Source organism: Sander lucioperca, chromosome 12 (genome assembly GCF_008315115.2).
Source record: "Sander lucioperca isolate FBNREF2018 chromosome 12, SLUC_FBN_1.2, whole genome shotgun sequence".
In the NCBI taxonomy this organism is placed as follows: Eukaryota; Metazoa; Chordata; class Actinopteri; order Perciformes; family Percidae; genus Sander; species Sander lucioperca.
Genome location: NC_050184.1, coordinates 9027706 through 9041389, shown reverse-complemented (window position 1 = coordinate 9041389; position 13684 = coordinate 9027706). Strand labels below are relative to the sequence as shown.

Below are 13684 nucleotides of genomic sequence, written 5' to 3'. Positions count from 1 at the left end.
CTTTCCATCCCTCCATCTAAAAAACTGTTTGCCTTTCAGCTTGTCTTTGAAAGCTTCATAGATCCCACATTTATCTTCATCTCCCTAATATGATCTCACTCTCCTTGGGCTAAGTGGTCAAGTGTGTGTACATCCTGTGTGCATTTGTTTCATGTTTTTTTTTGTACATCCAGCTATACTTGGGAGAGTGTATGTGTGTATTCCTTATTGGGAAACTAAGCTTTTAGTAAAAATCCTGAACATCAACAGCACATTTGCAGGCTCAGCTCATGTTGAGCCACATCAGCTATTAATGCTTTTGTATCTCCAACCTTTTGATCACACGTGTCAAACTCAAGACTGAGATTATGAACTGGTACATTTGTTTGAAAACAAACAAATTCATTGTTAAGCTACCCATTTACTGCATTCCATTCTCATATTTAATGTCATTAATTAATCATTGCAAAAATTAATTTTGTTTGGATAGGTACAGTCTATCAAAGAGGAATATTATTTATTATTTTATCAAATCACAATTTAAATTTGGTGTTTTTTTTTTTATTTAAACATTATGGGTAGTAACACTTCTGGATTGGGACCATTCGTAAATCCATGACTAAGTTTGTGTGCAAAGTCCTTGCTATGTTCTTAGTAACTGTGAGCTAGTTTCAGATTTACTAAATCAGGTTAAACCATTAAAACTTTTTTTTTAACCAATTATCAGGAGCAACAACCCCCAAGGCTTGGTGTGATAAGATGAGACGTCGGTCATTTAAACAATCATGAACCTAAATGTGCTCTTTTCTAAGCCTTGTAATCTACTTAACCTGAAAATAATTTTCCAAATCACTACCCAGACAGAAATAACAGGAAGTAAAATTGATCTGTTTTGACCCTAACTTCTTTTGATTTGATCTACTCGCCTTTGTATTTTGAGAAACATTAAGGGGTTTTCCCCATTTTTAGTCGTGCTAGCATCATGGCTCTAGGTATGACTGACAGTCTATTGATCGGTCTGTCAGTTTTGGCTGAGTGTGAAATATTTGAAAACTATAGGCTGGATTATCGAGAAATTTGGTACAGACATGTATGTGCATTCAAGATAAACAGATCTTGTGACTTTAAACCTGCTTAACATCAGCATGTTAGTATTATTATTGTGAGCAGGTTAGCATGCTGATATTAGCATTTAGCTCAAGCCACCACTGTGCCTAAGTGCAGCCTCACAGAGCCACTAGCACAGCTGTAGTCTTGTCAAATAAACAGTGAGGCTACTACAGCAAATGTTGAAATGGGACTTGTTTCCATGTAGTCACCAAGCATCATCTGGAGGCACTTGTGGCCACTTCTGAAATGGCTTTAACAATCAGCACCTGCCGTGGTTTGAAACAAAGTGGAGTTTGTAGGAACGGTTCATCTAAGGAACCTACTAGATATAGCATAACTATAACGCACTTGGATACCTAGACACACATATCTCACTTTAACCACTGAACCATTTCAATGTAAAATACTGCCAACTGTCTAGGAGACAATATTTAACTGAAAAATGTCTTTAAGAGAAGTACGGGGTCCATCAATTTGTGTGTGTGTGTGTGTGTGTGTGTGTGTGTGTGTGTGTGTGTGTGTGTGTGCCATCAGATCTCAGCCAAAACTCTTATATGTGGTGGTGCTGCTGTCTCTCTCTAAGTATACAAAGTAGTATGATTTATTTTATCAAAGGTTATAATCTCCTTTAAGACATTTAGTCAGGAGAATAATTCTATTTGAGTAGAATGGGAGACCACAAACACACGAGTTACAGCAACTACATAAAACAACTTTTAAAATGCTTAAAACATGCTTAAAATACTTGTTATTCAATTCCTCCTGGTCTCTCTCATTTGCTGCTCTATTCAGGTAAAACGGGTCAGTTCTTGCGGCTGATCATCTATACTAGTTTGACATTCCTGACCCTGCAGTGCTTCATGCAGATCCCCTTCGCCTACATCCCTCCACATGGTAAAACAAGCTTGTGACACTTCACAGACTAACATTGTTCTTGTAAAATAAAATGTCACCAGTCCTGTGAGTGGACTTTAAGGAAATATTGGTTGAATTGACTGTGAAAAAGCACAAAGACATACATGTAATCTGTATCAAATCCCTTTTGTCATGTAAAATGTAAAACTTTCAGGAATTAAGAAAAACAGATTTGTTCCCAGTTTGATGACCATGTGTTTTTTTTTAACAGTTAGCGGCCACTGGGAAGATGTCCTCTACCATTTGGGCATTATAAGGTATGGGAGCACACTTGACATTTATATTTTCAAGGAATGTATCAGTGGTTATGCAGTTTTATAGATATCGAAAAACTTCAAATAACATCTACGAAACATTACTTCTAATCATTTTAGATTGCTTTCCTATCTTTCAGACAGCCTTCTGGTTCAGTTTGTTTTCAGTGCGGTATTAAAATCAACATATTAAGGCTTGAAATGTGAATTACATAACAAGTTACGCATTTTTGTTTTGTTGTCATTGTTAAACTACATGTTTTACTATCTGGAGAAAGTCTTAGCGATTTGATTTACATACCTTTCTGGTATGAATGGAGATCAGTGGAGATTAAACCTATGATAATGCTTGTGTGTTTCCAGATTCAGCTCGGTTGATGCGGGGAACATTGTGCGTCTCCTGGCCCCAGATGTGGGCCTCCTCTTCTCTTCCCTCTTCATACTGAGGCTGTGCAAAAAACGACTGCACCCTGTGCCCCAAGTAAGCCTGCATGAGAACGGAATACCGCCATCTGACCCCGAGGTAAGTGCGGGCACACATCAACTATGACTGTAACTTTACATTGCTTTACTCTAAAATACCACATTGATATCAATCTCATTGTTTCATGGGTCTGGCAGGAAGTGGAAATCTCTGAAACAGAGTCTGAGGGAGGAAGTGACACAGAGGGCTTGTCCTTTGACAGCTCAGATGAGACTACGGTGCCGGTTCAGTCGAGTCCGCCACAGTTTGTCCAGAAGCTGATAGTGTTTGCAGCTGGACTGCGGCTGCTGATGTCAGCAATCATGAACACAGCAGGGAAAGTGGTGGTGACTTTACTGCTGGGGCTGGCAGGTACAATACAGCAGCTGGTGTGAGCATGCAGCTGTATTATAGTAGTTTTACTGTAAAGTGTTAAGAAGTTTTGTCTATTTCACTTTTTTCTCTTGGCTTCTCATACTGTGTGTGTGTGTGTGTGTGTGTGTGTGTGTGGTACACAGGTATCACGCTGCCATCCCTCACCTCAGGTGTGTATTTCGGGGTGTTTCTCGGGCTGGTGTGGTGGTGGGTGTTCAGCCGCTCCATCAGCCTGTTGCTCTTCAGCTCCCTGTGTGTGATGATGGCCATCTTCAGCGGAGGACATCTGCTGGCTCTGTACCTCTACCAGCTGCCTCTGTCCCAGCAGCTTGTGCCACCAGAAGATATCTACGCCAGGTACAGAAGTCATTAAAAAGTAGGATTACACTGATATATTGGATTGATCTGGTGTTTTTTTATTAAACATTAGGTATCAGCAATATCAGCTGGTTTCAATCTTATGCCACACAAATACAAATTATGGGCTCCCAGTTTTTCTGTGAATTACTGAGGACAAATATTTCAATACAAGGTGCATCTTCATCAGAATCAGGTCATTTAGTTAATCATTTTGGTCTCTGCACCTGCTTCAATTTAAATGTGGAAGTATTACCATTAAAATTCACTTTGCATCATTCACTTTGGCTTTTTTATGTTTGCATTTACGTCATATATATGGTGTGGAGATGAGAAAGAGCACATATTTTTGCCAGGTAAAAAAAGATTTAGTCCTTTACCTTCTTCCAGGTTGATTTATCTCTTTTTCACTCTCCTTAAAGTTTGACTATACACAAGCTCACATGTATTCTTATTCCTCTCTACACTCTAACTCTCACTTCCACCATCTCTCCTTTCATTCTTCCTTTCCATCTCCATCCTGCACTCCTTCCCCTCCACCTGTCCCAGGTTGTTTGGTATGACAGGAGTGGTCAGAACCAACAGCTCAGACCTACACACTCTTGGTCTGCACCCACACGTCAGCTGGCCTGACTTCATCAACCCTTTTGTTCTACTGCTGCTCTACTACACACTGTTGGCTCTGCTGCACAAATGGGTCCATATCACGGAGGAGGTTTGTGTGAGAGTATTTGCGGGAATTATATCCTGTTAGATATTGTATGCGTGTGACGTTGGTGTTTCACAGGATATTTTATATAGGGTTACGCATCCATGGGCTAGTCACTACTCTACTACTGCTAATATGATATTGGCCTCTTATAGTATATTACTAGTATGTATCGCTACGACTTGTGCAAACATTACTGCTACTAGTAGCACTACTGTGGCTACAACGCCTACTGGTACCACACCGCTACTGTATCATAAAACTGCAACCTCTGCTCCAACTACGGGGTTCAAAATACATTCAAAAGGTCCAGCAGCAGTCAGCAGAACCCACATATTTGAATTTGCTTTTTTTTCCCCTCTTCTGTTTTATTCTATTTTTCATTTTCAATAGATTTTTTGCGGGTTCAAAAAGCTCATTTTCTTCCAGGGAGACAAAGGCTAATTTCCAGAGTCTTCTAGCTAATGCTGGAGGGTTGGCAATGCTAAATACTACTACTAATGCTACGGCTACTACCACTGGCACAACTGGAAATTTTCTTAGCATTACTTCCAGTGCTAAACACGCAGGTGCATACACTTCACCCAGTATTTAGACGTAGTCGTATAACCAGTATATAAACTTACCTGGCAGGCTTTGAATAGCTGTTGTGTTTCTCAGGATACTGTTGTTGATGATGAGGAGGAGTGTGAGAGTCCAGTAGAAAGTCCAGAGCCTCCTCCAAGTTTCTCCAGGGTCATCTACATCTCAAGAGATAAGCAGGAGGTAACCTACAAACATGGATATGTTTCTCCTTAATTGTACTGTTGGGTCACTTGAATATTGTTTCAGTATTCTACTGTTTTGCTCATTGTTAGGAGTACTGGATAATAATATCAGGTACATATCTGTACATACTCATGTTTTTACTGCTATTCACCTCTAGTCTACAAGTTAGCATTTCAAAATTAGCATCCTACAATTATTCATAACCAACCTAAGATTCTCTGAATTATCAGCTGCTGAGCAGCACGGATGATGAAACCTATCTACCTGACGAGGTAAGTTGTTTTATTGATAAATCCTGTTTTCAAGATTAATCATGTTTTTGACTCATAATAAGGTGAGTCATGTGAATACTCGTCTAAATTTACAGTTATGATGTGCTCTTCGCTTAGCCAATGATTTTAATAGCGGGGAGTTCCTGGCAAGATGTCCATAGAAATCAACTGGGATCTCTGTTAGGAGGCGCAGGGTACACAAACTGTTACTCTCCACCACAGTATGAAGGCGAAGACTTCCCATCACATGGTAATCATCACACTCGAACCTCTAAATACATGACCTCAGCAACAACTGCTTTCATTAATTTGTATAGATCGACTACATGTGTGGTTGTCCTCAGAACCTCAGCAATACATTAGTCTTGCCAATATCTTTCATTTCATCCTTAACTCCTTCCCTTCCTTGTGCTAGAGACAGAAAGTGAGGGAGAAATGGGGGGAAAGTGTGAAGATGACCTGAAGACTCTAACAGAGACTTCACCTCCCCCCTCAGGCCCGAGTGGCCTGGTCATCTTTGGACATCTGGTGCAAAAACACAGCTATGTCAGCGCCCTTATCATCATGATGGTAAACTATACTGACATTGTTTTACTTTTTGTGGCGAGTCTTTCAGCAACCATGACTAGTGCCATCATGGAGGTCGACAGGAAAGAACAAATATCAGAAAAGGAAACATTGTTCTGGTCTAGGTGTAGCATAGGTCAGCTCAGTACTGTAAATAAGATAATATATATTTATGTGTGTGTGTGTGTGTGTGTGTGTGTGTGTGTGTGTGTGTGTGTGTGTGTGCATGTGTGTGTGTGTGTGTGTGTGTGTGTGTGTGTGTGTGTGTGTGTGTGTGTGTGTGTGTGTGTGTGTGTGTTGCTCACAGCTAAACGATTAACTGACCAGAGAGGCTGGTACAGATGAGTATAAAATACTATAAAAATGTAAACCAAAATTTAAAAATCCCCAAAAAAGACCACTATTGTTTAAATGTGTTTATAAATAGTATGTACTTGTCTTTTCATTATTGGGTAGTCTTTCAATTATTTTTTATTATAGTGAAAGGAAATTTTCTAGAGCCAAAGGTGGTCTTCAAATTGCTTATTCATGATCAATTTACAATGATATACAGGAGGAGCTGGAACCAGACAATGTTGTTGACTTAATGATCATCATAATAGTTGGTGTTCGCTTTCTTTAACTGATTGACTAACTTTAGGGTGAGTAACGTTAAAGGTTAATGTTAGCTAACGTTACCTACGGTTAACTTGTCAGCAGGCTAATTACAGCCACAACACACTCTGGTAGCATCAGCAGGCTTAGCTAGCTAATTGAGTAGATTTAAAACAATGTCATTTTTTCTTTTTTTTTTACAACTTGTTTGCTAGTTTAGCTAACCAGCTGACAATATCTGAACAAAAATTCAATAAATAGCCTTAACGTTAAAATATTGTGTTGAGTAAGAACATTAAGATCGTTAAGTTAGCTAAAGTTAGAAAATGCAATAATAGTGCAAAGAAAAGACATGAATAGCTGTTTGGCTGCAACAATGTCACCATATCTAAAATATGTGATATTAGGTGTGGAGTATCACCTACAACAACTGGCTGACTTTCGCCCTGCTGGTGTGGTCCTGTGTGATTTGGATGATGCGAGACCGGCGCCGCTACGCCATGATGTCCGCCCCGTTCCTGGCTGTCTACGGCACCGTCCTGCTGGTGCTGGGCTTCCTGAGCGGGCTGCGTCTGAGCCGGGCCGAGCTGTACCCTGGTCTCCCCCCGGCTGTCATAATGGACTTCGACCTGAACGGTTATCACCCTGCGCCCTGTGTTCACCTGGGAGCAAAGGTGAGGCGGAGAAAGAGGACATGAAAACACTTTGTATTGACATTAATTCAAAACGGTATGAGGTCAGCGAAAGATTAGAAAGAGAAAGCCTGAGTATGGAAAAGACTCTAACTCAATCTCACTACACCTATTTATTAAGGAGTCTTTATGCTCTTTCCACAGATAAAGCTCATGTTAAAAGCACCTAAAGAAAGTATGTTATGACATTAAATAAACAGCACATTTTTAAAATTATACAAATTGTTTTACTTATAAATTACTAGTTGTTTAACATATGGCCAATCTTATTGTAGGAGTGTTTTTATTTGATCAAAAGTTGCATCTTTCTGGCAGCATGAGCATTTATACCAGCTACTGTCATCAGATTATGATTTACATTTCTATATTGTTAAATTTAGATTGGTGCATGGAAATACCACACATATATTGGACCAGTGACAAAAACAGGAAGAATACAGAAACAGAAATATCCCATGTGGAATAAACCAGGATTGTTCAAATGATGTCAGGTGTGTACATGTAGGATCCCATCGTTTATAGTAAGAAGATGATTAAGAAAATGGGCTTTCAGGGTCTTTAAAGCAGATGGGATAGGTAGGGCTTAGCATTTACAGAAATTGACCAATTCTTAACATGACTGACAATAAAACACTTTCAGATCAATTAATTCAAAGTCTGGTAACTTACACACATATTAATTGTAACCTAACTATGTTTACTATAGCAGATTGTAAAAATGTGTGTACACTTTATGTTTTGTACTCATAATACACTGTGTGTGCAGGTCTTCTACAGCTTCAGCTTTTGGTTGATGTTTCGTCAGCAGCTAAAGGAGAGAGAGGAGGAGCAGAGCTTAAAGGAGGAATCTCTCGATGAAGTCAAAGTCGTGCCACGTAATTTCTTTTCAAATTGCTTTTACAAAATTACAGCTACTGTGTTAGAGAATAACATTTAGTTTAGAGTAAAATAAATGTATCCCTTCTCTTCTTCTCATCCTATTCCAATTTTGTCTTCATCAATCAATTCCTCCCTGTCTCTCCTCGGCCTTCTCCTCCTCGTTCTTCTCTTCTTGGTTTCCTTCATATTAGCGGAGGAAAGTCCACCATCACCTCTGGTAGCGATGCTCATATCAGGAGTGAAAGGGACGCTGGTGAAATACTGGATCCTCTTCTGCTGCTCCATGTTCTTTGTGATTAGCTTCTCTGGAAAGGTATCTATTAACAAACAAAGAAGTCATGTTCATGACATGTCTAATAAACTTTTCCAAGCACTCATGCTCTGAGGGCATGATATGAAGTCAAGAAACTACTGTGAATGTCACTGCAATAGTAATGGAATTATAACTGCATGCATGAATTATCCTGCTAAGGGCTTCAGGGCAAACATGTAGCCTAGTTATTTGTTTTGATAATCTTTCCCCATTATTGCCACCATTTTAAATCTCTGCTGTGGTAAACAAAATTTCCCACAGTGATTATGTAAAGTTCCTGTAATGCAATCAGTCACCATTCCACTTTATACAATGTGCATTTGCTCTGTCAAACACTAGAGAAAATTACACTCTATAATCTTCTGTAGATTAGGTAAATAATTCATCACAAAACTTTTACATGTACAGTAATTGAGATAGTCTACATGATTGTATAGTTGGAAAAAATCTGAGGTGAAGAAAAATGTTTAGTATGTTTTTACTTTTGTTTCATATGTTGTGTCTTTTTTCAAATACTGTAAATAATGTATAAGCATAATATATGTATGTGGGAACCACTAATATAAAGTTAATTACAAAAAATTGTGCCTTTACAAAAAATAATATCTGCATGCAGTCTCTTAGGACGTTTTGGGTCCAGAGGTCCCTGTAACATTTGGTAGATTTCAAGCAAATAACTGCCCATCATATTTGATTTGATTTAAATGTACCTAATCATGTTTCACTTGCTTAGGTGGTTGTCTACAAGATCCTTTACATTGTCCTCTTCCTCTTCTGTGTTGTCCTCTACCAAGTAAGTGATTTTAGTGATCTGGCTGGTAAACTAGCAAACATTTAGTTTGTCTGCCTTTTGAAATGAAGTTAAGAGATGTAGGATTTAGTTATCCAGCTTCTTCAGTGAAGCTGTTTCTTATAGAACACACTGCGTACACTCTCGTATAGTAAGTACTCTACATGTACGGTACACCTTGGTGTGAAAATTGACTATTATGTATATATTTATTCTCTGAGTAGATGACAGGTGGAAATTTGCTATTGAGATTGCAGGGCTCAATAAGTGGAGAGGAACCCTGCTTTTAAAGTTTAGAAGTTATTGCATAAAATACAAAGTCACTATAGCTTCAGGTTCATCTTATACTGAAATGGGTTGAACCTAAATTATCATCAGTGAATCATTAGGCTGTTGTTTGTGCATAAAAAACGCTTGGCTCTCATATAAACTCTGTCGCTCGTCAATACTATTTTACAGTTAAAAGTATTGATTGTGACTCATAGACACATACACAGTCATTTTTTTGCTGCTGTTTTCGAGTTTTTCTCCCCCACCTTATGTTTCTGCTGACCTTTTAGAATCACGGTAGGCACTTAACAGGAAGACCTAATGGCTGTGGAGGACCACTTGTCTGTTTGGACAACATCAGCAACACCTCGGTGTTTTTACATACTGGAGTGTGATGAAAGGAATATAGGCAACACTGTTTTTGTTAATGGTGTTTAGATATAACTTGTTGGGAAGATGCAGAATATTCAGGACAAACTGTGTTTTACAGTGTTTTTTTCTCATTACTGGCACCAAGGGAATTATAAAACAATGAGTCTAACAGTAGAATAAGCTGTGAAAATAAGATCTGAAGCTACAGAGAAAAGGTACTGCATCGGTCTATCTGGTTTCTCTCCCCTCAGATCCGTTATGACGTGTGGCGTCGGGTCCTGAAGACATTCTGGGCGGTGGTGGTCGGTTACTCCATGGTGGTGTTGATAGCCATCTACATGTACCAGTTCAAAAGTGTGTCTGGGCTGTTTAGACAGATCATGGGCATGTCGGAGGAAGGGTGAGTTTCCGTGCGTGTGCAAGTTTGTGAGTCTTTTGGGGAATTAAGCAAGAAAATTCATTGTGTTTAATGTTGAATTTTGTCAGACAGCAGACTTGACCCTTCTAGCAAGTTATCATATCATTACACCTGTCTTACTTTTCAGTCTTCGTGACCTGGGTTTGGAACGGTACGACACAGTGGAGCTGTTTGCACGTATCCTGCTTCCTGCTATGTTCCTATTGGCTTGTATCCTCCAGCTGCACTACTTCAACTCAGACTTTCTGACTCTCACTGACCTCGACAACGTACCTGTCAGACAGGCTTCCAGGTGAGATGGCAAGAATATGCGCTGGCAGGGAAAGAATGTCCTACTCAAGTGTCAAGTGACAGTATCTTTTCATTTTGTGATGCTGAAACTGTAATCCATGCATTTGTGTCTTCCCGACTTGATTACTGCATTGTCCATTTTTTCTGGTCTTCCAAATTGTGCCACTAGAGGCCTTCAATTTGCTTAGAACACTTCAGCCAGAATCCTGACAAAAACTAGAAAATATGATCACATAACACCCTTTCTGGCCTCTCTTCACTGGCTCCAAGTGCAAGCTAGAGCTGACTTTAAGGTTCTTCTTTTGACATATAAGGCCCTGCATGGACTCGCACCGCCTTATTTATCTGAGTTTATTACACCACATACACCGGCATGCACTATCCACTCTCTTGATACTGGTCTCCTGGTCATTCCCCTAGCAAACAAAAAAAATCAGTTGGTTATAGAGCATTCTCCTACCGTGCCCTTCATCTTTGGAATGGCCTCCCACTACATGTTAAAGAAGCTCACTCGGTTGACATTTTTAAATCTAGTTTGAAAACCCACCTCTATTCATTATACTATAGCCAACTATAACACACCATCCTTTCTGCATCCTTCACAAACAAACCTTTTTCACTTATTCTCTTTTGTTGCTGGTTTTGTATTGTTTATTATTACTGCTTTAATGCTTTTCAATTGTTTTGTTGCTGCCTGTTATTTCTGTGTTCCTTTAATTGTAAAGTGCACTGAGACCATGTTTAATGGTGATTTCACACATAAAATGTGATTGATTAATTGATTGATATCGCTAAATATATCTGGCAAGTAGAAATAACATAGATATAACATATAACTTATATTACAGTAAATGTCTCCACAAAATACTACTCTGAGTTAGTTACATCTGGCCATTATAAAACAGCTAATGTGGCAAAATGTGTATATATATGAAAGCACTTTTACTGTTCTTATATGCTAAACAGTACAAGTAAAGAAATGAATTACAGAGCCTGCTTCATATAAACCAGTACCATTAAGGAAGTGCAATTCTTTCTTGGATTATAAAACAAGCACTTACTGTTGTGTCTGTATGTACGTTATATAAGTTGTGGTTGACTGCTAAACATGTTGAATATCTCCATTTGTCTCATTTATCTATTCCATCCTTCTCTCCACCCAGAGAAGAAGAGCTCAGGAGTTCAGTCAGTGTGATATCTGAGACGTAAGAGCTGCATTTATTCCTCCAAAAATGTGTATTCACATTTCAGATCACAATTAACTCTATCTCACGCAGTTGATTTATTGCCTGTAGATATAATCACTGTTTCATCAGTGAGCTGACCACATTTGGTGTAAATGTATTGAATTGTATAGGCAGACTAATAAGTCCTGCTTAGGTTGTGTTAAAATAATTAAACAATGAGGTAATTAGTGACGTGACGGTATTGGAATGTTAACACAACTCTCTTTTTACTTTAATTCCCAGCATTAAAGAAAACATTGCAAAGTTCCAGAAAAGGTAAGGCTGTTGATTCTTGTTGTTTAGTCTACGGATCAGCAATTGTGTCTACAGTACATACTGTATTATACGTGTTTCATATTTAATTCATATTCATACATATTTTGTGTATTTTGGGGTGAGGTATAAAAAAAATTATTTCCTATGACAACTGATGTCTACTCAGTCTTTGTAAGTAGTAGGATGCAGTAATTGTGTAAATATTTAAAGTGCTCATATTATGCTAATTTTCAGGTTCATAATTGTATTTAGAGTTTATATCAAAATAGGTTTACATGGTTTAATTTTCAAAAAAACACCATATTTTTGTTGTACTGCACATTGCTGCAGCTCCTCTTTTCACTCTGTGTGTTGAGCTCTCCGTTTTAGCTACAGAGTGAGGCATCACACTTCTTTTCCATCTTTGTTGGGAGTCGCACATGCGCAGTACCTAGGTAAGGACTACAAGCCAGTCAGAAGCAGAGTATGAGGGTGTGCCACGCTAGCAGCTAGGCGAGCATTATAACATGTGTTACAAAGTGACGCACGTTCGTCACAGAAGTAAAAACAGTGTTTTCTGTTGAAGATGGTAAGTTCCTTTGGGGTGGACTTTGGGCTTTTTCACTTTGTAAACCTATTACATACACAAAAAAGACATATAACACAATAAAGGAAAGGGAAAAAGCCAAAAAGCATAATATGAGCACTTTAAGATATTTTCTGTTGTCCTCCAGGCTTGTGAAGGAGCAAATGGGAAATGGGAAAAGTCAGGAGACACTGGACAGCGTCGGACTACAAACTTCCTCAGAGAAAGGAGCTGTGGAGCAGGAGGAGACAACAGAGGAGGGTAACTATAGCTCAAGACAAAAATATGGCTCTTCTTTTGTGTTGGTCAATTAGGACTGGGACAAATTATTGATCTGGCATTATATAACAATGGGCTCTCTTACAACAATATGTATTTCATCTAGTGTTGTGTTTTTTCTTCAGTTACACAGATATCGCAATGTATCATACACGATTGTCTAGCTGTCTGAGCTGTATGAGAGATGATGTTCAAATTATGTCTGATGTCCTTCTCTACCCTTGCTTCCTTCTCTTCCTCCCAGAAACTGTCCCCAGCAGTCCTGAGGACAAGTGGGTTGTGATTGTGGACCGGGCAAGCCTGCTGCTCATTCAGGCTCTTTCAGGACTCCAGAGGCTCCAGGAGCAGAGCTGGAGGCTGCTGGAGCTCCACAGCCTCAAAATCGTGTCCACCGGCATCATCTGGGTGTCACTGCAAGAGGTGGGATGTTTGATACAAATTGTCAAAGAACAATCCCTTGATATTGGTTTACTCAGTGCTGGTTTGATAGTTATAAAATTAGTTTATTTCTCTTTATCTACACCTTTCCTTAATGCAAGAAGTGGAGGTAAAATCAATCAATAAAAGACTTTTTAGCCTAAAGTAACTCTGTTGACATATTCTGTGGAAAGAATCACTGTAACCAGAAGTTATTTTGCTCTGGTCAAATGTGGTGTTCTGTGCTTACTCACGACTTTCAGGAAAAAAAGTAAAACAATGTGATTTTTCACAGGTTTCTTTAATGAACTTGCTCTTCCTGGTTCTGTGGGTGTTTGCGGTCCCGTTCCCACGGTTACGACCTGCGGCATCCAGCATCTCTGCTGTGTGGGCCTGTGTCATGGTGGTGTGCAAGATGTTTTACCAGCTCAAAGTCATCAAACCCCTCGATTACTCCTCCAACTGCACAGCTGTGAGTATCCAAAACTGTGTGTGTTTGCAACAGCTACCTAAAATGTATATAATGCTCTGAC

General features: G+C 39.1%; 1 protein-coding gene across 3 annotated transcripts in view; it reads left to right on the top strand.

Annotated features, from left to right (window-relative positions):
* The first annotated feature begins 6261 nt into the window (after window positions 1–6261).
* Window positions 6262–13684, top strand: part of si:dkey-11f4.7 (piezo-type mechanosensitive ion channel component 2) — a 32200-nt gene continuing 24777 nt past the window's right edge. For 2 of the 3 annotated variants that reach the window (XR_004102724.2, XM_031286140.2), the window contains exons 1-12: window positions 6262–6410; window positions 6771–7037; window positions 7822–7930; window positions 8126–8247; window positions 8981–9040; window positions 9931–10079; window positions 10225–10389; window positions 11552–11593; window positions 11858–11890; window positions 12604–12716; window positions 12979–13154; window positions 13447–13623. Coding sequence is in view for 2 of the 3 variants with exons in the window: in XM_031286140.2 (XP_031142000.1) it covers window positions 6837–7037; window positions 7822–7930; window positions 8126–8247; window positions 8981–9040; window positions 9931–10079; window positions 10225–10389; window positions 11552–11593; window positions 11858–11890; window positions 12604–12716; window positions 12979–13154; window positions 13447–13623 (1347 nt within the window). In the remaining variant the exon portion in view is untranslated. Of the gene's footprint in view, window positions 6411–6727; window positions 7038–7821; window positions 7931–8125; window positions 8248–8980; window positions 9041–9930; window positions 10080–10224; window positions 10390–11551; window positions 11594–11857; window positions 11891–12603; window positions 12717–12978; window positions 13155–13446; window positions 13624–13684 lie in introns of those variants that run through there. The other variant, XM_036008320.1, reaches the window with a different exon arrangement.